The sequence below is a fragment of the Ranitomeya variabilis genome, chromosome 2 (assembly GCF_051348905.1).
Source record: "Ranitomeya variabilis isolate aRanVar5 chromosome 2, aRanVar5.hap1, whole genome shotgun sequence".
NCBI classification, from domain to species: Eukaryota; Metazoa; Chordata; class Amphibia; order Anura; family Dendrobatidae; genus Ranitomeya; species Ranitomeya variabilis.
Window position 1 is genome coordinate 239835557 of NC_135233.1, and position 26061 is coordinate 239861617.

The window sequence follows — 26061 nt, forward strand, 5'->3', positions numbered from 1 at the left end:
TATTGGAATTTGACCGTGATCTTATTCAAGAGGCGATAATCAATACAGGGTCTCAAGGAGCCATCCTTCTTGGCAACAAAAAAAAAACCTGCTCCCAATGGTGAAGAAGATGGCCGAATATGCCCCTTCTCCAAAGACTCCTTAACATAGCTCCACATGACGGTATGTTCTGGCACAGACAGGTTGAAAAGTCGGCCCTTAGGGAACTTACAGCCTGGAATCAAGTCAATAGCACAATCACAGTCCCTATGCGGTGGAAGGGAACTGGACTTGGGCTCATTGAATACATCCTGGAAATCTGACAAAAACTCAGGAATTTCAGAAGAGGGGGAGGAGGCAATTGACATCAAAGGAACGTCACCATGAACCCCCTGACAACCCCAACTAGTCACAGACTTAGATTTCCAATCTAATACCGGATTATGCACCTGTAACCATGGGAAACCCAGCACAATAGCATCATGCAAATTATGCAACACCAGAAAACGACAATCTTCCTGATGGGCTGGCGCCATGCACATGGTCAGCTGTGTCCAAAACTGAGGTTTATTTTTAGCCAACGGTGTAGCATCAATGCCCCTCAAAGGAATAGGACTCTGCAAAGGCTGCAAGGAGAAACCACAACGTCTGGCAAATTCTAAGTCCATTAAGTTTAGAGCGGCTCCTGAATCCACAAATGCCATGACAGAAAATGACGATAATGAGCAGATCAGGGTCACAGATAACAGAAATTTAAGTTGTACAGTACTGATGGTAACAGAACTAGCGATTCTCTTGGTACGCTTAGGGCAATCAGAAATAACATGAGCAGAATCGCCGCAGTAAAAACACAACCCATTCTGACGTCTGAATCCTTGTCGTTCAGCTCTAGACACAATCCTATCACACTGCATAGGCTCAGGACTCCGCTCGGAAGACAATGCCATATAGTGCACAACTCTGCGCTCGCGCAAGCGCCGATCAATCTGAATGGCCAGAGACATAGAATCACTCAGACCAGCAGGCGTGGGGAACCCCACCATAACATCTTTAACGGATTCAGAAAGACCCTTTCTGAAAATTGCTGCCAAGGCATCCTCATTCCATTTAGTCAGCACAGACCATTTTCTAAATTTCTGGCAATATGATTCTGCCGCTTCTTGACCCTGACACAGGGCCAACAAGGTCTTCTCAGCATGATCCACTGAATTAGGTTCATCATACAATAACCCAAGCGCCTGGAAAAAGGTGTCTACATTAAGCAAAGCCGGATTCCCAGGTTCCAGAGCAAATGCCCAATCCTGGGGGTCACCACGCAGCAGAGATATAACAATTTTAACCTGCTGGATGGGATCACCAGAGGAACGGGGCTTCAGAGCAAAAAAAACAGTTTACAGTTATTTTAAAGCTCAAAGACCTGTCCCCAAAAAATAAATCAGGAGTTGGAATTCTAGGCTCTAAAACCGGAGTCTGAACGATATAATCGGAAATACCCTGTACTCTAGCAGCAAGTTGATCCACACGAGAAGCCAATCCCTGAACATCCATGCCAGCGCCAAACTCCTGAGCCACCCAGAGGTAAAGAGGTAAAGAGGGAAAAAAAACAAACAACAACAGACTACAGAAAAAAAAAATGGCTCAGCACTTTCCTTCCCTTCTTCTGAGATGCGGTTAAGTCATTGTTGTCCAGTTGTACTGTTATGATCTGGTGGCCTAAGAGCAGCATGAGACGTACTCTGGAGAAGGTGGTACCTGTACTGACCGCAGACCCTGAACTTAACACCGCAACTAGAAGTAGCCGTGGAATGTACCTATCACTCCCTAGACATCTCGACACAGCCGGAGGACTAATTACCCCTAGAGATAGAAAAGGGAAAACTATCTTGCCTCAGAGAAAATCCCCAAAGGATAGACAGCCCCCCACAAATATTGACTGTGAGAGGAGAGGGGAAAAACATACACAGACTGAAATCAGAATTTAGCAAAGGAGGCCACTTCTAGCTAAATAGAAAGGATAGGACAGAGTACTATGCGGTCAGTATTAAAACACTAGAAAATATCCACCACAGAAAATACAAAATCTCCACATCTAACTAAAGATATGGAGGGTATATCTGCATCTCCAGAGATACCAGCTTGGCTAAATAAATCCTTATACAGACAAAGCTGGACAAGACAAAAACATGGAAAAGAACTGAACAATAAGGCCCACAGCATGTGGACTGCAAAAATCAAGGCCAGAACTTATCTTTGTTGAAATGAACAGCAAAGCAGGAGAGACCAGGCAGGGATGTGAATCCTCCAGGAACAATGGACAACTGGCACTGACTAAAGGGTAGAGCAAGACTAAATAGCCCAGTCAGAATTGCAAAAAGTGAACACACCTGATGACTGCTGTGATCCAGAGACAGCAGCGCTACCACTTATAACCACCGGAGGGAGCCCAAGAGCAGAATTCACAACACTTCCCTCACGAAATCTCCGGTCCTCCCAAGACCTCCTTCTCTCCTCCATGCTTATTCGCTCCTCACTCAATCGCTTCCAAGACTTCTCCCGAATATCCCCCATCATCTAGAATTCTGTGCCCTAACACGTCTGGTTATCCACCACATTTGGATCCTTCAAACGGAACCTGAAAACCCATCTCTTCAAAGAAGCTTACAACCTATGATGACCACACGACCACCTCAACACCATCGGAGCTACTGCAACCCCCGACCTACTGCCTCTGTCCCCACAATCCTGTAGAATGTAAGCCCGCAAGGGCAGGGTCATCTCCCCTTTGTATCAGTCTGTCAGTTAGTTTTGTTTACTGTAAGTGATATTTGTATTTTGATGTAACCCCTTCTCATGTACAGCACCATGGAACTAATGGTGCTATATAAATAAATAATAATAATGTTAGAGAGGGCAATACACGGTATTAAGAAATGGGGTATGTGAACTTTTGATCAGGGTCATTTGGATGTTTTGGGTTGTCATTATGATTTAAAAAGAGAAAACACAGTAGTTTGACAATAAATGGCTTCATCCAACCACTAACCATGAGTGGAGAAAAAGTTTTGGTGTTATCATTCAATATTCTCTGAAAAAAGGCCAAGAAAGCAAAAATTCTGCAGAGGTATGTAAACTTTTGAGCACAACTGTATACACTCACCGGCCACTTTATTAGGTACACCTGTCCAACTTCTTGTTAACACTTAATTTCTAATCAGCCAATCACATGGCGGCAACTCAGTGCATTTAGGCATGTAGACATGGTCAAGACAATCTCCTGCAGTTCAAACCGAGCATCAGTATGGGGAAGAAAGGTGATTTGAGTGCCTTTGAACGTGGCATGGTTGTTGGTGCCAGAAGGGCTGGTCTGAGTATTTCAGAAACTGCTGATCTACTGGGATTTTCACGCACAACCATCTCTAGGGTTTACAGAGAATGGTCCGAAAAAGAAAAAAAATCCAGTGAGCGGCAGTTCTGTGGGCGGAAATGCCTTGTTGATGCCAGAGGTCAGAGGAGAATGGGCAGACTGGTTCGAGCTGATAGAAAGGCAACAGTGACTCAAATCGCCACCCGTTACAACCAAGGTAGGCCTAAGAGCATCTCTGAACGCACAGTGCGTCGAACTTTGAGGCAGATGGGCTACAGCAGCAGAAGACCACACCGGGTACCACTCCTTTCAGCTAAGAACAGGAAACTGAGGCTACAATTTGTACAAGCTCATCGAAATTGGACAGTAGAAGATTGGAAAAACGTTGCTTGGTCTGATGAGTCTCGATTTCTGCTGCGACATTCGGATGGTAGGGTCAGAATTTGGCGTAAACAACATGAAAGCATGGATCCATCCTGCCTTGTATGGAGCATCTTTGGGATGTGCAGCCGACAAATCTGCGGCAACTGTGTGATGCCATCATGTCAATATGGACCAAAATCTCTGAGGAATGCTTCCAGCACCTTGTTGAATCTATGCCACGAAGAATTGAGGCAGTTCTGAAGGCAAAAGGGGGTCCAACCCGTTACTAGCATGGTGTACCTAATAAAGTGGCCGGTGAGTGTATATATATATATATATATATATACACACACACACACACATACACGTTTATCATTAGGCCTCACTAGACTGATGTTCAGCAGATACATTATCATCACAGACAGGACTACAATGACTGATAATACCTCTATATACAGTAGATAACACAGGATCCACCATTCACAATAGGTGATATCACAGCTCACCTCCTCCAGTGCAATGACTGATAAAACTTCTATAAACAATAGATAACATAGAATCCACCATTCAGTAAAGTACATAGGAAAAATGTGCAAGAACATGAAAAGCCTCACTGTGCCTTGTGGCTGCATCAGTAGTAAGTACATCTATCCATGCTGCCGACCAGCAGTGTGCAATGAGCAAAAATATGGAAAAGGATCTATACTTGAATAAAACTTCCTTATCTGGCAAAGTTATGCCAGAAACACATAAGAATCACTGCATTTTTAATCATGGATATCCCTGTTTGTAGCGGATTAAATAATTGGAAGTTTTATTCAAGTACCAATCCTTTTCCATGTTTTTTGCTCAATCCACCTTTCACAATAGGTGATGTCACAGCTCACCTCCTCTCCCTTCTTGCACAATGACCTTTGACCAGATTGGAGCATGCTCAAAGCTTGTACACAAACAGAATCTGATTATCTATCGCTGATAAAGTCCATTTGCCCAGCAGGAAGTAGGAGTCTAGATTTTGACTTCTTGAACAGTGAGTGAAAATTGCAAGTTTTTTTTTAATTATTTTAACATGGATCGTGAAATAAAAAAATGAAAGAAAAAACAAAACAATAGATTTAACATAAAAGGCTGATTTCAACAATAGGTAATTCTCTGATAAAACATTTAAAGGGTTGGCTCACCAGAACAACTTCTGCAAAATAAGTGATAAACTGCTGATTCCTGAGTAGTGTGTAACTGTTGGGACCCCCATCGAACCAGACAACATGTCTCTAGAGTCCCCCATTTAGTTAGCACCACAGTAATGCTTGCATAGCCCCACTCCATTTATTGTCATCTCCCCCAGCCAGAGTACAGCAAGCGACTGTTCCCAGCAGTGCCATAGACAATGAATGGTGCAGAGGTCGAGGATGCGCACTGCTGCTCCATTGGGGCTATGCAGTGGCCTGTTCCTGGGATCCAGGACCCCACTCTCTGAATCGCTGGAGGTCCCACCGTTCAAACACCCAACAATCTGTAGGTTACACCCTTTCATACAGATATGGACCTACAGCTGTTTGTAAAGACAGAGATGAGCAGTGCCTGAGCATGGCCGCTGATTTTCGCATAATCCTAAGGTTCAAACATCAGAATGTGAAGATCATTATTTACAGACATGTCCGGATCATAGCGTTCAAACCCACAGATCTCGAATGATGTCATTTTATGGGAGGTAATGCAGGTCATTCGATAAACATAAGACTTTTTGGTTTATTTGTCCTTCCCATGAGTGAGACTGACAGCGAAGTTCTGAGCTCACAGACACCATGTACGTGTGGACGTCAGAGTGATGAAGAGCTCCCTGATTCACTGTCAGAGGATCTAACAAGCTATCAGGTGATAATGTACTGCCCGGTGACAATGGCATACCCCGCTCTGGAGGTGCAGGCAGTCCTCACCGACTCACTGCTGTATGATCTTACCAATCAATATATCTAGCTCAATTACCAACACCGTGCCAAATTAACCATCGCAATGCAAGGGCTGGCCTGAGATCAGCTGACACTAATTGCTCCTTCCCATCAAGTCAAAACACAGCTATAGATAGAAGCTGCAACCTAGAAGCTGAAACTCTGTCTGAGTTGCCTTTATTTTTTTTCTTTGATATTTTCATTATTTTCGTCTTTTTTTCCTACTGTGGTCATTGTGTTGTTAATCATACCTCCCAACCTGTATGATGGATAAATGTAGAATATAGATGGTAAAGATCTGCACAGAATGAGATAGATAGATAGATAGATAGATAGATAGATAGATAGATAGATAGATAGATAGATAGATAGATAGATACAGTGGGGCAAAAAAGTATTTAGTCAGTCAGCCATAGTGCAAGTTCCACCACTTAAAAAGATGAGAGGCGTCTGTAATTTACATCATAGGTAGACCTCAACTATGGGAGACAAACTGAGAAAAAAAAATCCAGAAAATCACATTGTCTGTTTTTTTATCATTTTATTTGCATTTTATGGTGGAAAATAAGTATTTGGTCAGAAACAAACAATCAAGATTTCTGGCTCTCACAGACCTGTAACTTCTTCTTTAAGAGTCTCCTCTTTCCTCCACTCATTACCTGTAGTAATGGCACCTGTTTAAACTTGTTATCAGTATAAAAAGACACCTGTGCACACCCTCAAACAGTCTGACTCCAAACTCCACTATGGTGAAGACCAAAGAGCTGTCAAAGGACACCAGAAACAAAATTGTAGCCCTGCACCAGGCTGGGAAGACTGAATCTGCAATAGCCAACCAGCTTGGACTGAAGAAATCAACAGTGGGAGCAATAATTAGAAAATGGAAGACATACAACACCACTGATAATCTCCCTCAATCTGGGGCTCCACGCAAAATCCCACCCCGTGGGGTCAGAATGATCACAACAACGGTGAGCAAAAATCCCAGAACCACGCGGGGGGACCTAGTGAATGAACTGCAGAGAGCTGGGACCAATGTAACAAGGCCTACCATAAGTAACACACTACGCCACCATGGACTCAGATCCTGCAGTGCCAGACGTGTCCCACTACTTAAGCCAGTACATGTCCGGGCCCATCTGAAGTTTGCTAGAGAGCATTTGGATGATCCAGAGGAGTTTTGGGAGAATGTCCTATGGTCTGATGAAACCAAACTGGAACTGTTTGGTAGAAACACAACTTGTCGTGTTTGGAGGAAAAAGAATACTGAGTTGCATCCATCAAACACCATACCTACTGTAAAGCATGGTGGTGGAAACATCATGCTTTGGGGCTGTTTCTCTGCAAAGGGGCCAGGACGACTGATCCGGGTACATGAAAGAATGAATGGGGCCATGTTTCGTGAGATTTTGAGTGCAAACCTCCTTCCATCAGCAAGGGCATTGAAGATGAAACGTGGCTGGGTCTTTCAACATGACAATGATCCAAAGCACACCGCCAGGGAAACGAAGGAGTGGCTTCCTAAGAAGCATTTCAAGGTCCTGGAGTGGCCTAGCCAGTGTTCAGATCTCAACCCTATAGAAAACCTTTGGAGGGAGTTGAAAGTCCGTGTTGCCAAGCGAAAAGCCAAAAACATCACTGCTGTAGAGGAGATCTGCATGGAGGAATGGGCCAACATACCAACAACAGTGTGTGGAAACCTTGTGAAGACTTACAGAAAACGTTTGACCTCTGTCATTGCCAACAAAGGATAGATTACAAAGTATTGAGATGAAATTTTGTTTCTGACCAAATACTTATTTTCCACCATAAAATGTAAATAAAATGATAAAAAAACAGACAATGTTATTTTCTGGATTTTTTTTTCTCAGTTTGTCTCCCATAGTTGAGGTCTACCTATGATGTAAATTACAGACGCCTCTCATCTTTTTAAGTGGTGGAACTTGCACTATGGCTGACTGACTAAATACTTTTTTGCCCCACTGTAGATAGATAGATAGATAGATAGATAGATAGATAGATAGATAGATAGATAGATAGATAGATAGAATCATGGCGAAAAGTGTTGTCACCCTTGAAATTGTTCCAGAAAATGAAGTATTTCTCCCAGAAAATTTATGGAATTTTCACGTGTTTTGTTATACACGTTTATTTCCTTTGTGTGTATAGGAACAACGCAAAAAAACTGCAAATTAGACATAGTTTCTCACAAAACCTCCAAAATGACCAGACAACATTTTTGGCACCTTTGCAAAAATTTGGGTAAATCAGTTTGTTTCAAGCATTTGATGCTCTTTCAAACTCACCTGTGGCAAACAACGGGTGAGTACAATATAAAAATCACACCTGAAACCAGGTAAAAATGGGAGAAGTTGACTCTTTGCATTGTGTGTTTGTGCGTCCCACACTAAGCATGGAGAACAGAAAGAGTAGAAGAAAACTGTCTAAGGATTTGAGAAAGGTTGCAACATAGGATAGTCTGGATGGTGTATAAGCAGCCCCAATCAAGTGCCAAAGAAATTCAAGCTGTCCTGCAGACTCGGGGTGCATCAGTGTCAGCGCAAACTATTCGTCAACATTTGAATGAAATGAAATGCTATTGCAGGAGACCCAGGAGGACCCCACTGCTGACACAGAGATATAAAAAAGCTAGACTTCAGTTTGCCAAAGTGTACGTGAGTAATCCTTCTGGGAAAGCATCTTGTGGACAGATGAGAGCAAGATAGACATTTTTACTAAAGCACATCTTTCTACTGTTAACCAAAAACACAATGAGGCCTACAAAGAAAAGAACCCAGTACCTACAGTCAAATATGATGGAGGTTCAAAGATGTTTCAGTGTTGTTTTGCTGCCTCTGACACTGGGTGACTTGACTGTGTGCAAGGATCATGAAATCTGAAGATTACCAAAGGATTTTGGGTCGCAATGTAGTGCCCCTTGTCAGATAGTTGGGTTTGCGTCCTAGGTCATGGGTCTTCCAGCAGGACAATGACCCCAAACATACTTCAAGAAGCAGCCACAAATGGATTGAAACAAAGTGCTGGAGAGTTCTTAAGTGGCCAGCAATGAGCCCATTGAATACCTGTGGAGAAATCTTAAAATTGCTGCCGGGAGAAAGCGCCTTCAAATATGAGAGACCTGGAGCAGTTTGCAAAAGAAGAGTGATACAAAATTCTATTTGAAAGGTGTAAGAAGCTTGTTGATGTTTATAGGAATTGATTGATTATAGTTATTTATTCCAAAGGGTGTACAACCAAATATTAAGTCGAGGGTGTCAACAATTTTATTCCGACAATTTTGGGAGTTTTGTGTGAAATTAGGTCCAATTTGCCGTTTTTCTCCGTTTTTTTTGTGTTGTTCCAATAAACACAAAGGAAATAAACATGTGTATAACAAAATACGTGTAGCTGCAATAATTTTCTGGGAGAAATATTTCATTTTCTGGAACAATTTCAAGGGTACCAACACTTTGGATAGATAGATATGAAATGGATACATTGATATGATAAATAGATATGATTGTTAGATGTAATAGATAGGATTGATAGATATGAAATATATACATAGATGTGATATAGATAGATAGGAGCTAGATTTATAGATGATAGATAGATATGAGATAGCTCTATGATAGATAATTCTGACACGGATATGGCACAGACACTACTGAATCATGCAGTACAGTCATTATTTCCAGTATTATTCAGGATGAATCTTCCTTCATCCTCACATTCTGCCTCCTTCCACATTGTTCCTCTCTGTTTCTTTCTGGCCATTTCCCCCTCTGGAGTTGACCCCATTCGCCATATTTCCTCCACACTTTCCCTAATCCGTCTTCTTCTTCTTACACCACCTGTCCATCCGTCCACCTTCTGTTTTCTCCCTCCTGAATTCTGTTTACTTAATGATTTTATTTGATTATTTTTTGTAGTTTTTTCTCGTCATGAAGCAGGAGAGAACCAACGTTTTACTCCTTCCTATTTCCAACATCCCTATATGATTTGACTGCTCCCGCCTGGTGTAAAACGTTGGTACCTTCCCGCCGTCCACATGTCTGCTATGGTTTGATATATTTTGTTTCTCACTTTTTTTTCTTGCATGTGCAGTTTTGTAAAGCAAACTCAAGGTGCAATATCGCGCAGCCCGTCTGTCTCCAACGTTAATTCACCGTGAGTTGCCCTATGTTATGATATTCACTGTGTGGACTTCTGATATATCTATATATATAACAACCATATATATATATATAGTGAGCATATATATATATATATATAATTCTCCCCCTTCTTTAAACAATCATCCTCCTTATGGGCACCAGGGGTTGTACGCCGGGCTGAGAATCAAGATGGTGCTTCATTGCTTCTCTATAAAGTTTCTGCATTGCTGACACCTCTGCGATTTCATTTCTGTCCATTTCTCCTTTTTTTTCGTTCCTTTTCTCTCATCTTTATCACCACCTCATTAATTTTTTTTCTACAGATGACGCTTTCCCTCCAGTATCTTCCTTTTCGCCCCCTAACATAGCAGATTAATTGCTGTTTTCTTTCTTCTTTTATATGAATGTTATTATTTCCATTTTTTGAGATGTTTCCATTAGACAGGTTTTTGTATGTCTTTATGGCTGGTGTTATGTTTGTCTGTAGGGCTACACGATCAAAGGGTTTATCTGGTACTTCAAAACTCATGATATCTTCTACAAATACACCATGAGTATTAGATCAGTGGAGGTCCGACTTTTGGTACCCTAGTTGATTTTTTTGAAGGATCTACTTATCCTTTTCACTTTTTACCAGCTGAGCTCCTTAATTTCCGTAGCACTAGGCCTACTATCACAGCTCAGTCCTATTCAATTAAATGGGTCTGAGTTGTAATATGAGGCACAGCCACTACTGAACCTAAGGCGCAGTCCTTGGTAAACAGCAAGGAAGACACATAGCCCACTTAAGCCGCTGATCTGCAGAAGTGCCCAGGGTCAGACCCCACTACTCTATCCTAAGGATAAGTCATCAGTTTTGAAATACGGGGTAACCCCTTTAAGTAATGATACATAATGTATAATGAAATGTTCTGCACTTTTGCTCTATAATTTCTGTTTCAATTCATCTACATTTTCAAGATGGTCATCGTTGTTGTTGTTTGGGACCTCCTTTATAAAAACTTCTGCAGCTCCAGCTCTGGAGGACTTAGCTTGACCGGGTATAATATGGTCACCAATTCATTTAGATGGTCGCGTTGTAATACGACATTTGTCCTGTAGTGGCCACTGTTGAACAAACTGCCTGCAGCTTTCTCCAGGGATCACAACGGATGCCAAAAGGTCCTTATTTAGAGAAGGGGATTGTCCCGATGGGTTAACCCCTTACATACTTTTGGCTCTATTGTCTATCTATACCCAAGCCTTTTTTTTTGTGAATGGTAACAGCCATTGACATAGATGCCCCCTAATATATATTATGATGAAGGGAGTATTACAACAGTCTATTCTATTGTAAAGGAAGTTTCCTGAATAACGAAGAAACTGCAATGGTAAAGGGGAAAAATTATGAAAAATCAAAATGTACACAATTTTATTTTGATTTAAACTTTTTTTGTGTAAAATTTCATAGTCCAAAAAAAAAACAAGAACATGTGTATATATTTGGGGGAGAAGGTGGGTTAACCCCCCCAAAAATGGCAGTTCTGGTATTCAATTTTTTTTTTTTGCTATTTGGCATTTATCGTAGGGGTTAAATAATTTTATACTCTGACAGATCATAATACTATTTTTTATTTCTATAGCACCAACATATTTCACAGCACTTTACAGTTCAGTTATACTGAATTTGTTTATTTTTGTTAATATCTTTATTTTTAATAGGGAGGAAAGGAAGGGGGAGATTAAAATTTAGTTTTTATTCTTAAAAAAAATATATATATATATTTTGCCTTTATGCTTCTCTTTACTCTTCCTAGGGGACTTCTGATTTCTTGTTCTACATACTGAAATACAAGTGCGTGTATATATATATATATATATATATATATATATATATATATATATATATATATATATACTGTATATATATGTAAATATACAGCACAGACCAAAAGTTTGAACACACCTCATTTAAAGATTTTTCTGTATTTTCATGACTATGAAAATAGTACATTCACACTGAAGGCATCAAAACTATGAAGTAACACATGTGGAATTATATACTTAACAAAAAAGTGTGAAACAACTGAAAATATGTTTTATATTCTAGGTTCTTCAAAGTAGCCACCTTTTGCTTTGATGACTGCTTTGTACACTCTTGGCATTCTCTTGAGGAGCTTCAAGAGGTAGTCACCGGGAATGGTCTTCCAACAATCTTGAAGGAGTTCCCAGAGATGCTTAGCACTTGTTGGCCCTTTTGCCTTCACTCTGCGGTCCAGCTCACCCCAAACCATCTCGATTAGGTTCAGGTCTGGTGACTGGAGGCCAGGTCATCTGGCATAGCACCCCATCACTCTCCTTCTTGGTCAAATAGCCCTTACACAGCCTGGAGGTGTGTTTGGGGTCATTGTCCTGTTGAAAAATAAATGATGGTCCAACTAAACGCAAACCGGATGGAATAGCATGCCGCTGCAAGATGCTGTGGTAGCCATGATGGTTCAGTACGCCTTCAATTTTAAATAAATCCCCAACAGTGTCACCAGCAAAGCACCCCCACACCATCACACCTCATCCTCCATGCTTCATGGTGGGAACCAGGCATGTAGAGTCCATCCGTTCACCTTTTCTGCTTTGCACAAAGACACGGTGGTTGGAACCAAAGATCTCAAATTTGGACTCATCAGACCAAAGCACAGATTTCCACTGGTCTAATGTCCATTCCTTGTGTTTTTTAGCCCAAACAAGTCTCTTCTGCTTGTTGCCTGTCCTTAGCGGTGGTTTCCCATTAGCTATTTTACCATGAAGGCCTGCTGCACAAAGTCTCCTCTTAACAGTTGTTGTAGAGATGTGTCTGCTGCTAGAACTCTGTGTGGCATTGACCTGGTCTCTAATCTGAGCTGCTGTTAACCTGCGATTTCTGAGGCTGGTGACTCGGATAAACTTATCCTCAGAAGCAGAAGTGACTCTTGGTCTTCTTTTCCTGGGGCGGTCCTCATGTGAGCCAGTTTCTTTGTAGCGCTTGATGGTTTTTGCCACTGCACTTGGGGACACTTTCAAAGTTTTCCCAATTTTTCGGACTGACTGACCTTCATTTCTTAAAGTAATGATGGCCACCCATTTGTCTTTACTTAGCTGTTTTTTTCTTGCCATAATACAAATTCTAACAGTCTATTCAGTAGGACTATCAGCTGTGTATCCACCAGACTTCTGCACAACACAACTGATGGTCCCAACCCCATTTATAAGGCCAGAAATCCCACTTATTAAACCTGACAGGGCACACCTGTGAAGTGAAAACCATTCCCGGTGACTACCTCTTGAAGCTCATCAAGAAAATGCCAAGAGTGTGCAAGTCACTAGTCACTAGTGACTAGGCATTAAGGACACTGCTCTCTCCTGGTTCACTTCCTATCTTTCTGAACGCTCCTTCAGTGTTCTGTTCTCCGGCTCCACTTCATCTCTTCTTCCTCTCACTGTCGGGGTACCTCCGGGCTCAGTCCTTGGCCCCCTTCTCTTCTCCCTCTACACGGCCCCAATTGGACAGACCATCAGCAGATTTGGCTTTCAGTACCATCTTTACGCTGATGACACACAACTATACACGTCAGCCCCTGACCTTACCCCCGCTATACTACAGAACGCCACTGACTGTCTGTCTGCAGTCTCTAACATCATGTCCGCTCTCTATCTGAAGCTCAACCTCTCCAAAACTGAACTTCTTCTGCTCCTGCCTTCTACTAACCTCCCTAAATCTGACATTTCCCTCTCCGTGGGTGGCACCATAATAACACCTAGGCAGCAGGCACGCTGTCTGGGTGTCATGTTTGACTCCGATCTCTCCTTCACCTCCCACATACAATCTCTTGCCCGCTCGTGCCGCTTACACCTAAAGAACATCTCTAGAATCCGCCCTTTTCTCACCATGGAGACAACAAAAACTCTCACTGTCGCCCTAATCCACTCCCGCCTGGACTACTGCAACTCTCTTTTAATTGGCCTCCCCCTCACGCGACTTTCCCCTCTCCAGTCTATCCTTAATGCAGCAGCCAGGGTCGTCCATCTGGCTAATCGTTACTCGGACGTGTCCGCTCTTCGCCAGTCATTACACTGGCTGCCCATTCATTACAGGATACAATTCAAAGTACTTGTTCTCACCCACAAAGCTCTCCACAGTGCGGCACCCCCTTACATCTCCTCCCTCATTTCTGTCTATCGGCCTAACCGACCACTGCGCTCTGCAAACGACTTTCGACTAACCTCTGCACTGATCCGTACCTCCCACTCCCGACTCCAAGACTTCTCCCGTGCTGCGCCAATCCTCTGGAATGCTCTACCCCAAGATATTAGGACCATCCACAACTTGCATAGCTTTAGGCGCTCACTCAAAACTCATTTGTTCAGAGCGGCCTATCACGTTCCCTAATCAGTCATTTTATGTGTGTGTGTGTGTGTGTGTGTGTGTGTGTGTGCAGCCCATTCACTATCTCATCTACCCCCCACCCCCTGAAGATGGCTGGACCATCATTGTAAATACATCATTGTAAATACACACCTGTACTTTGTATCTCCCCACCTCATTGTAGATTGTAAGCTCTCACGAGCAGGGTCGTCTTATTTTGCTTTATTGCTGTATTGTTAACATTGTTATCTATGATTGTTGTTTGAAACTGTTAAACTGTAAAGCGCTGCGGAATATGTTGGCGCTATATAAATAAAGATTATTATTATTATTATTATTATTATTATTATTAAGTCAGTCATCAAAGCAAAAGGTGGCTGCTTTGAAGAACCTAGAATATAAGACATAATTTCAGTTGTTTCACACTTATTTTGTTAAGTATTTAATTCCACATGTGTTAATTCATAGTTTTGATGCCTTCAGTGTGAATGTACAATTTTCATAGTCATAAAAATACAGAAAAATCTTTAAATGAGAAGGTGTGTCCAAACTTTTGGTCTGTACTGTGTGTATATATATATATATATATATATATATATATATATATATATATATATATATATATATATACACTGTATATATATTAGCAAAATGCAAAGAGGATGAGCAAAGGATGAATATAAATCACATCTGTATTTGTTGTGACCACCTTTTACCTTCATCGGTTCTTCTAGGTTCAGTTGTACTTACACACAGTTTTTGAAAAAATCTTGGAGAACCTGCCCCAGACCTACTGTGTCTAAATGTGACCCCTAGAAAGACTGGATGATGTGAGATCAGAGCTCTGTGGGGGCAGGATCATCACTTCCAGAACTTCTTGCTGTTAATGAATGAATGACATTGGCTGGATGTTTGGGGTCGTTGTTCTGCTGTAGAATACATTTTGAGCCAATCAGACGCCTCCCTGATGGTATTGCATGATGGATCTGGGATCAGTTCTTCATAATGTTTGGAACGACCTCCTGGCTGAGTTCCTTCAAAACTGTGTGCAAGTGACAAGTTTACCTAGAAGGATTGGTGCTGTTTTGATGGCAAAGGCCGGACTCCAAATATTTATATGATTTAGGTTTTTCTTTTTTTGCATTTTGTTATTTGATAAAAAGTAAACCATTAACACATCTATTTTTTTTTTTAAATTCTCACTTTCCAGCATTTCTTCCACTCCTGTCCAAAACTGCAACACAGTACTGTGTATATGTACGCAACCTAGATAAAAATGAGATATGTAGGGCAAATGGGAAGCTTCAGATTTAGTAAAAATGATTATATGTAATTAATGTCTGTAATTCCTGTCTCCTCTTCAGACAGGAATGAAATGATAGAGTTTAAAAAATGTAGGCTTGAGGCCCCTAGCAACCGATGGCAAATGTGGCTTTTAATTACATAATTTACTGAAATTGCTAACATCCAATTCAGTTTCTGTAGAACTTTATTATTATTATTATTATTATTATTATTATTAATAATTTATATAGCACCATTGATTCCATAGTGCTGTACATGAGAAGGGGTTACTTATATGTCAGATGCGCTTTTTACATGAGCAGATCGCCGGTCTAAGCCTTCCTGACTATCAGGTTCGGCTCAAACACTGGGGCAGATATGAAGGGTCTTACTGTAGTAACTTGAGTGGTCTCAGGTAGTCTCTAGCCCTTTTCCACTTTGGGCAATTTTAGCTTTTAAACTTACGTTTTTCCTTCCCCTTTTTTTTAATCAAGTCTTCTTTTTTGGGGTACATACAATATTTGGATCACCTTGTATTGCATTTTTTTTTATGGGGCGGTGCCTTCACATAAAAAGCAGCTATTGTGGCTTTGTTAATTTTTTTTTTGAAGTCCTAAAATGAAGATGGAGATGCTGAATATTTCTTTTTTTATTTTATTTCTTTATATCTATTTTTAATGAAAAAATGGGTGAAAATGAGAGGGGAATATACATGTTTGTCATTTTATGTATTTCTTTTTTCTTTTTTTGTCCCCTTATGGGACTTGAATCGGCGATCATCTGTTCACTTGTTCTATATGTTGCAATAAACGAGGGGGTTTAACAGCAGTGATCAAAGCATAACTCGCCTGCCAAGTATGGTGCGGATGCAGCTTCTGAGCCCGCTCCATACACTGTACTTCACGTCTGAAAAGGGATGAAGGACTTCTCCATTTTTATTAGAAGACTGTGATCAGTGGGGAATCTTGGCGGCAAGTGTATAACTTCCCTGCAGCGCTACCGCAGGTGTTATGGAGCACTGCACTAGTCCCATTGGCATCCATGCACTGTCCATGTAGTGCAGGACAGGAGAGCTCCTCCAGACTGAGGGACACTGTGTACACAGGTTTTGTTGTGAGCAATAGGGTTGAGCGAAACGGATCGTTCATTTTCATAAGTCGGCGTCTCATGAAACCCGACCCGATCCCTGTGTGGGGTCGGCCATGCGGTACGCGATCTTGGCGCCAAAGTCGCGTTTCGTATGACGCGTTTAGCGCCATTTTTTCAGCCAATGAAGGAGTGTGGGCAGAGTGATGACATAGGGGTTAGGGGCGTGCACGCCTATGATCATTTTAGCGCTTGTGCGCAGCAGGGATTTGCAATGTGTAAAACAAAATTTTCGGGGCAGGGACGGAGGGGGAGAGAGAGAGAGAGAGAGAGAGAGAGGAAAAAAAAAAAAAAAAAAAATCCCCATTGACGTGCATAGGGTTTCGTGTTCCGGCCGATCCTCGACTTTTCGCAGTAATCGGTCGATTTCGCCCGACTCGACTTTTCAAAAAGTCGGGTTTCGCAAAACATGACTCGACCCTAAAAAGGTCAAGGTCGCTCAACCCTAGTGAGCAACAGTACATTCTGGTTCTAATGACTACCCCATTTGAAATTTGGGTTTTTCTGCACAAAATATCCACAAAGATTAACCCTGCGCTGCCAGAGACAAACCTTTTACCATTCCATTATATCACGTCAAACCCTTTAGTGTCATGATTCTGTAGTAATCCCCTATGAATATTAAGTGATGCCAGTCCACATCTCATCATATACCCTTTCTGGGGCAATGTTTTTTTTTTTCTCCAGCTTTCCTTTAAATGATGAAACCCGTCTCGGTTGATAGAAAGGTCTCTGCATATAAACATGTTTTTTTTGCGGGGAGTCAACAGCTGCTTTTATCTTTGTCGTGGGTTCACGATGCATAGCCGGAGAGATCTCGCTGTGTCTATCAATGCCGGTCCATGTGTGTCTGTCTCCTTCAACTTGTCTTGCTCCTCTGGCTTGCTTGTCAGTCTCATTGTGCGCTGTCTGTCAGGGCTCTGCTGTCTAATGGCGCCCGGGGTCTGTGCCGCTGTCAGTCCTGCTTTATGTGCTCACAATCCCAATGTTCTTTTATCACCTTAGGGGCGGATAACTTGACATAAATACTTTTCCTCCCTTACGTCAAAAGAACCAGGGCAAAGGCCCCTATGGAAGCTGCCGGTGACCCTGGCATAGGAGTGTGGGGCACGTGGCTCCCATTTGCCCTGATAGGCATAGAAGAACTATTGTTTTCCCGGATAGACAAAAGTGAAAATGATAAAAATCTAAAAATATGTTCAATTTATATTTCATATATTTTACAGAATAAATGTACAGTTCCTGCATATACACCATTGTAAATGTAAATTAAGCATTCACCCCTTTTTCTGCCATTTATCAGCCACAATCTTTTATTGTAATATTTTACAGGTTTGTTTTTTTTTTAAATTTGTCATTGTTCACACCTGCAATGGAGGGTCCAACCTGGACTCTGACAATATGACGGACACTACGGTGGATCGGTGGATCCTGTTGGAACCCATTGTTAGTCAATAATAACGCAGGTTTATCGCGTACCAGATCTAGTTCCCTTGATAATGGAAAGTGCAATGCAAATGTAGCCTATGAACACAGACACAGGTTGTCTCACTGAACCATCCAACTTTGGTCTTGCTAAAAGAGATCATTACCTGAAAGGGAGCCCCACCATCTTCAGCAGCAGCCAAGTGGTGGTCATAGTTGGCAGCACGCTCCTCGCCATCTTTTGCAGCAGCCTGTCCTAAGCTGCAGCGGTGGTAATCACTGAGGGTAGTTTTTGACTGTATGTGCAATGGATAGTGGTACAGTTTTTTTCTATGTAGTCTTAACAGCAGCATGATGTAAGGACAGAGACCCTTATTCTAGCAATGTATCGCTTAGTTTACTGGGTGCAGCAGTTGTGATAGAATCCCTGTTTTCTCTGGTGCAGATCTAGCAGAGCTCAGAATGCTGATCTATGTCTAACTCTGCCCACACCACTGATTGGCAGCTTTCTGTGTACACTGTACATTAACAAGGAACTGCTAATCAGTGGTGGGGGCGGGGTTGGACCAGGAGGCACGAGACAGCTAGTCCTCTAGAGATCATCTTCTGCTCATAAAACACTGACTTTATTGAACAGCAACACATAGTCTAGTGAGTGACACATCACTGGAATCAGGCTCTCATCCCTTAGTTCATGCTGCTCTTATATTACATAGCGAAAAGCTGCTGACAGATTCCCTTTAAGTTGACATTACAAAAGCTTTTGGTAGGAGAAACATTGGCACCCAACAATCAGTTCCCATATTTGCATGCATTATGCAGAATATCAGAAGATAAGTGGCTTCTATGTCCCCTATTAGGCTTATTCGTGGCTTCCTGTCATGCATCAAGCTTTTATTTTTACCAAGAAGTCACCCCATGGGGAATTGCTACCAATAACAATGAAGAACATACCGTAGAGTGGCCCCACAATGGCTTCTCCGAGGTTCCGGCTTACACTTCCTTCACAGACAATGGTGGGTGTTTGCCCTCCTCTCCTTTTCTGGATAGGGCAGAATGACTTTTTGGCCTTTTTTCTTCTTCTTTGATAGCATTGTATACATAAACTATCAGCCATTAGAATCTAGGTGCCCATACCAACTGCTTGGACGTCTTCTAGCAGGTACAATCCAACCCATCTCATCCTCGTGTTCCCTGCCGGCTAGTGTTAGTTGGCTGTCAGCTCATCCCTTCAAAATCACGGGGATCTGCCAATTAAAATGGAATGTCTGCTGAAACTTGAAGGCAATCATCTATGGAAACGGATGTCAGCGCATTTACTTTGCCCTCTGTGTGCGTTTCCTACCACCGCCAGGGGCATGAGACGATAATTAAACACCGGTTTAAATAAACGCTTGTCAGGAGCTACAAAGCTGACATTTTGTCAGCCAGAGAACCCTGAAGTGCGATACAAGGTAGCATACGCGTCAGAAGCCGAAGTGCCTTAAACCTGTCATTGTAATATGCGCTGAACAGATTGTACTGCGAGTGCAGATTTGTGTTTCCAAGGTTGTTGGCAAGAATGGCAAAACACCTCAGAAAGCGGTCCTGTGATGCAGAGAGAATGGTAGCTGGCAGGACGAAGGCCTGGCACGCTCAGGTGGTATGCGCTCCCTAGCTCGAGGGGTGCCAAATTGCCTGTCTCGCTATAAAGTAAATAGGAAAAACATTAGATAATGGGATCAGTTCTGCAACATCCTATCTGGATAGTGGATATAGAAATTTTCACCTTCAGACGACTTTTTTGGATTGAAGTTATTCTCCTGCAGCTTTGACTGTTAATGGTTTTATGCCTCTTGGTTCCTCCTGTGCGAGGCAGTATCGCCATGTAATTATACCCCAAGACTGTTCAATGTTGATTTTCTGCCTTTGGATCGGTCATTCATCTGTATATTGTTATGTGACTTGTGATCACCACAAAAAACCCAATCCATTTATCCAATACTGTAATGTCCATGTACAGTAGATGGGCATGATTATTACCAGGGTGAGCCATTCTGATGGCAATCAGGGGCCTCATTAAATGGAACCTGTCACTAGTTTTGTCATATAGCAACTAAAGCTATGACCTTATTCAGCACCAGCGCTGCATTCCATAACTGCTTATATAACCTCCTGACTCCCCCCTGTATACCACCCAAAAACCTTTTGAAGTTTGTCCACACTGTATGATAATCTTCCCGGTCCGGTCCAATTAGCTGTGATGTGTGGTCGGCGCATGCGCACGTATGCTTTCGGCTCTGCCTGCGGTAGAGCAAAGCTTAGTGCGCAGGCGTGATGCACGATATCTCTGCTCAGGCACAAGATTTCGCCCGGCAACGTGGGGGAAGCATGAGGCTTCATCCACATCAATCAAAGAAGGAGGATGGTTAGTAGTAAGCAAATGATACCTGCGATGAATGTTAATGTAAACCGTTTTGTATTTGGTTTGTAATGACGTATATGTTTTTTTATTTGTGTGTTTGTTCTATTTAGTTGTGATTGTTTCTAACAAAATCAAAAATGTAAATATATCTCGATATTTTTCACAATAAAAAAAGATCTGCTTAAAAAAAAAGGAGGAGAATGGTTAGCAGCAGCTGGGAGAAGGGATGGAGGGGCCAGAAGCCACACCTATCAGACCGGGTAGATTACCATACAGCGCGGGAGAACTTCAAAAGGTTTTTGGGGGGTATGCAGGGGGAGTCAGGAGGTTATAAAAGCATTTACGGCATGCAGCACTGGAGCAGAATTAGGTTATAGTTTTAGTTGATATTTGACAAAACTGGTGACAGGTGTCATTTTAAAGGGAATTTTCAGCAGTTTTTGTAGTTTGAGAGCAGCATGACATGAGGCAAAGACCCTAATTCCAGTGATGTGTCACTTAAGAAAAAAAAAAAAGCTCACCGATCTTCAGAAGGTGCACAGGAACCCCCGTCCTGATGAGACGAACCATGTAGAAAATGAAGGAAAATGTTCCAGCTCTTCTTGATAAAATCCTTGACTTTATTTCATGCGTGTAAAATACAAACAGCCCCTCGGACAATGCACAGGAGGACATGAGCTATACATTTCGATCGCTGCCATAATCTTTATCAAAGTTACACTCCACTTAGTGAAAAAACATTAAAAAGGACCTAACACCAATCAAATGTCAGATTTCCATCACATGATCAAAGGTCCTTGTACCAAAAGTGCATGAATTTAAACATATATAAAGCACACATGTATATCGTTACAAATTGTTTGCTTAGGCTAGCTTCACACTAGCGTTCGGCAGGGCTGCGGACCACAGCCTTCCTCCGTGAAGCCCTGCCCACTGCTGTGCCACTTCCTTGAGCTCCGCCTACGTCTGCATGCATTCTGCGTACCCTATCTTTAACATTGAGTACGCAGGCCATGCAGATGCCTCCACATGCATCGTTTTGAAGCTGCGCTGACCACAACAAAATCCTAACATGTTGCGATGGACACAGGTCAGCGCAACGTCAAGATGACGCATGCGGAGAGATTGTTCATTCCCCAGTAGTTTACAGCCTGGGTGGTTGCATTAGGACCGCTTCCTGTTGTAAACTGTATATCCCCCAGATATGGATCATGGCTTGGGACTGAACGCCGGACAGGTATGGTATATTGTTGGTTTGTTATTTTTTTAATTTATTACAGAAGATCGAGGGTGTCGCATGGATTAGCAGTAACAATAAAATAGTCAAACTGTGTTTAGTGTTTTATTTCATTAAAATACTTAATTCTGGCTGTGTCTTTTTTTACCCCTTTACCAACTATAGGATTAGTAATGGAGAGGTGTCTTATTGACACCTCTCCATTACTAAGGGGGTTGAAGTCACCTTACAATACAAAGGTAACATCAACCCCATAACTATTACCCCACTTGCCACCGCTACAAGTTTACAGATGCGCCTTTTCTGGGGTGGCAGAGTGTTGATGTTTTTAGCCAGGGGGGAGCCAATATCCATGGTCCCTTCTTAGGCTATTAATATCAGCCCGCAGCTGTCTGCATAGCCTTTGCTGGTTTATTAGTTATAGGGAAACCCCACATAATTTTTTGGGGGGTCCCCCATTTTAATAGCCAGTAAAGGCTAAGTATACAGCTGTGAGCTGATATTAATAGCCTGGGAAGCTCCATGGGTATTACCCCCTTCCCGGGCTATAAATATCTGTCCCCAATCGCTGGCTTTCCCTCTGTTGGTTTTGAAAATTGCGTGGGAGCCCACGCCATTTTTCCCCCCGAAAATAATCTTTTATTAAATACATACATGTCCCCTAGTTTGCACACACACTGTACTAATTGTATTGATCACACACATCTATATATCTAACTATTCTGCATGTATTTACTGTATGTAAACCATGTCTCCTATCCTGTCGGCTCCTGCATTGATTTTTACGGAAGCCGGCAAATGAATTTGTCGTACCAGGATGGCACATCAATGCGAGCTGTGGCAAAGTTTGCTGTGTCTGTCAGCGTAGTGTCCAGAGGCTGGAGGCGCTACCAGGAGACAGGCCAGTACACCAGGAGACATGGAGGGGGCTGTAGGAGGGCAACAACCCAGCAGCAGAACCGCTACCTCAGCCTCTTTGCAAGGTGGAACAGAAAGAGCACTGCCAGAGCCCTGCAAAATGACCTCCAGCAAGCCAAAAATGTGCATGTGTCTGCACAAATGGTTAGAAACCGACTCCATGAGGATGGTCTGAGTGCCCAACGTCCACAGATGGGGGTTGTGCTCACAGCCCAACACCGTGCAGGACGCTTGGCATTTGCCACAGAACACCAGGATTGGCAAATTCGCCATTGGCGCCCTGTGCTCTTCACAGATGAAAGCAGGTTCACACTGAGCACATGTGACAGACGTGACAGAGTCTGGAGATGCCGTGGAGAGCGATCTGCTGCCTGCAACATCCTTCAGCATGACCGGTTTGTCAGTGGGTCAGTAATGGTGTGGGGTGGCATTTCTTTGGAGGACTGCACAGCCCTCCATGTGCTCGCCAGAGGTACACTGACTGCCATCATTAGGTGCTGAGATGAGATCCTCAGACCCCTTGTGAGACCATATGCTGGTGCGGTTGGCCCTGGGTTCCTCCAAATGCAGGACAATGCCAGACTTCATGTGGCTGGAGTGTCAGCAGTTCCTGCAAGATGAAGGCATTGAAGCTATGGACTGGCCCGCCCATTCCCCAGACTTGAATCCGATTGAACACATCCTGGACATCATGTGTCACACCATCCACCAACGTCACGTTGCACCACAGACTGTCCAGGAGTTGGTGGATGCTTTTAGTCCAGGTGTGGGAGGAGATCCCTCAGGAGACCATCCGCCACCTCATCAGGAGCATGCCCAGGCTTTGTAGGGAGGTCATACAGGCACGTGGGGGCCACAAACACACTACTGAGCATCATTTCCTTGTCTTGGGGCATTTCCACTGAAGTTGGATCAGCCTGTAACTTCATTTTCCACTTTGATTTTGAGCATCATTCCAACTCCAGACCTCCATGGGATATTAGTTGTGATTTACATTGATAATTTTTAGGTTTTATTGTTCTCAACACATTCCACTATGTAATGAATAAAGATTTACAACTGGAATATTTCATTCAGTGATATCTAGGATGTGGGATTTTAGTGTCACCTTTATTTTTTTGAGCAGAGTATATATATATATGTGTATATATATATATATATATATATATATATATACACACACACACATCTATTCTATGTGTATATATCTGACCTATCTATTCTATTATAATCTATTCTATACTGTAGCGGCAGATCATTTGCCGGCTTTTAATCTACCTAATAAATATAGGTATGTATATATATCTATATATAGATATATATATGTTTTGAAGAATATTTAATTTTAAAACAATGTGTACAGTTGTTTATTACAATGCGATTTTAACATGAGCTTTTACATAGAGAGAACTGCTGTATCTAAAAGCTCATGTTAAAATCGCATTGCATGCGGATGCCATACGGATGTCACACAGTTACTTGATGCGAGGAAATCGCATTGCAAACGGATTACACACGGATCACTGTTCGGAGAATATTTGTGTGATTCTCGGCCGTCAAAATAGGACCGATTTTTTTTATACGTTAAGTGTGACTCCAGCCTTACTGGGCTGCTTGCAGACATTTTGATACAATCACAGTTTTATTTGCTGAAGATCTAGCAGTGCTGAGCCTATATAACCCCACCCACACCACTGATTGACAAAAAGCTGATAATCAGTAGCGATGGTGGGGTTACACAGAGCAGGAGGACTAGGAGACATGAGACACCTAGTCATGTAGTGCTAGTTAATCTCCTGCTAATAAATCACTGATTTTATTGAAACATCGGCACTCAGCCTAGTAAGTAGCACATCACTGGAATCAGGGCCTCAGGCCCTACATTACATAGCAAAAACCTGGTGACAGTCTCCCTTATGCCTGCTCAAGCTTTGAAATAGCCCTATGTTATCTTGCTACTGCTATTAGGGCTTGCTATTAGTTGTAGTTTTACAAATGATGGGGTGGCACAGGTTGGAGACAAACAAACAATACAGACCTGTGCCATATCCAAACCTAGAGAAACAAATCTAAAAAATGCTAATGATGGCATATAAGGACTTCTTATTGCTAGCTTTTGGGATTCCAAAAAGTCTTGTAAAATCTCTGCAAAAGCCTATGTCCTGTAGAGAAAACCAGATTTTCAGTTCCAGTATTTATCAAACCGTACGGGACATAATGCGCCCACCCAAATTTCCATTCAGAGATGATTTTCTAGGGGATTTGTCTGCTCAAAGCAGGTGACAAGAATGCACATTATATGGTGGCAAGAGGAGAGAAGAAAATGGACAGGAAAGAAAAAACTCCTGGCTAAAAAACAAGCACATACGCTGATCAGTGATGTGTGTCACTGATCAGCAGCTTAGTGGGTGCAGGACACACACATGGAGATGGTGCAACGGGATAGGGAGAAAAAATAGAAAAAAAGACCTGGCCAAAAGCGAGCACGGACGCTCGCGCAACCCCCAGTAGCAAGGTCGTGAAGGGGTTAATTGGCATTTTGGGGGTGACAGTCTCCCTCTAGGAAAGCTTAAAAATCATTTAAACCAACGACCGAACACTTTGTTCGAGCATTGGGTGATAAATTTGCTTGTATAGACACACTGATAATAATCGATTTCTTATTTTTGGCTGCAGTGTAAATGAACCTTATAGAGCAACTAAATTTTTGGGAAATATTTTATATTCTAGACGAACGGAAAATCTGTTGAAATCTGGGCTGGGAAAGACTCGGTGCACATGAGTCTCCCGTCTGGGCAGTGGGGTACTCGGTACCTGGTCCGGTACTTAACGGGGATGTCACGGTAGCTGCGACTTGGTCCGTGGCCCTGGGAGCCCAATCAAAGGGAAAGTCTTTTAGGGGTTTTATGAATAAAGTTCGTGATGCCACCTGTGGTATTCCGTCAGTAGGGACCGACGCTGCTTAAAGGGGTCCTCTGGGGTGATGGTATGGCAGCTAGCTGGTATAACTTCCCACAGGTGAAGTAGGTCCCCACGGCTCCCAGTGTATGGTGAAGATGGTGGATGGTGCGATGAAGAATGAGGACACAGGTTTGCAATGTCTTTACCTGGTTTACTATAGGCTTTAGGCAACCGCAGTCCAGGGCACCAGACAACAGGTACAGGCAGAGTCCGGCCGGCTTGGAAGCGAATCCAGAGTCTCCCTTACCAGGTGGAGAGCAAAGCCTTCCTCCAAGTGCGTTGGTGTTGTAGTCCCTTACTACCTAAGGCTTCCAATAAGGTCCTCACAGTTCCTCTCTGTCCCCCATAAAGGTTAGGACACAACCTGTATGACAGGTGAACTGGGCCTTTTTACAGGGTCTCTATCATGACCCGGGCCCTATAGATATCACTGTGTCTCCTTGGTATCAATGCGGACAGGTGATGTACAATCCAGCTATCCTGCCGGTTTCAGCTA

The 26061-nt window shown here is 42.6% G+C and overlaps 1 protein-coding gene across 1 annotated transcript in view; it reads left to right on the plus strand.

Annotated features, from left to right (window-relative positions):
• CACNA1B (calcium voltage-gated channel subunit alpha1 B) overlaps nucleotides 1–26061 on the plus strand; it is a 386102-nt gene that overhangs the window by 211593 nt on the left and 148448 nt on the right. Inside the window, exon 19 of the mRNA XM_077284262.1 lies at nucleotides 9763–9825. Within this exon, the coding sequence (XP_077140377.1) occupies nucleotides 9763–9825 (63 nt within the window). The remainder of the gene's footprint in view (nucleotides 1–9762; nucleotides 9826–26061) is intronic.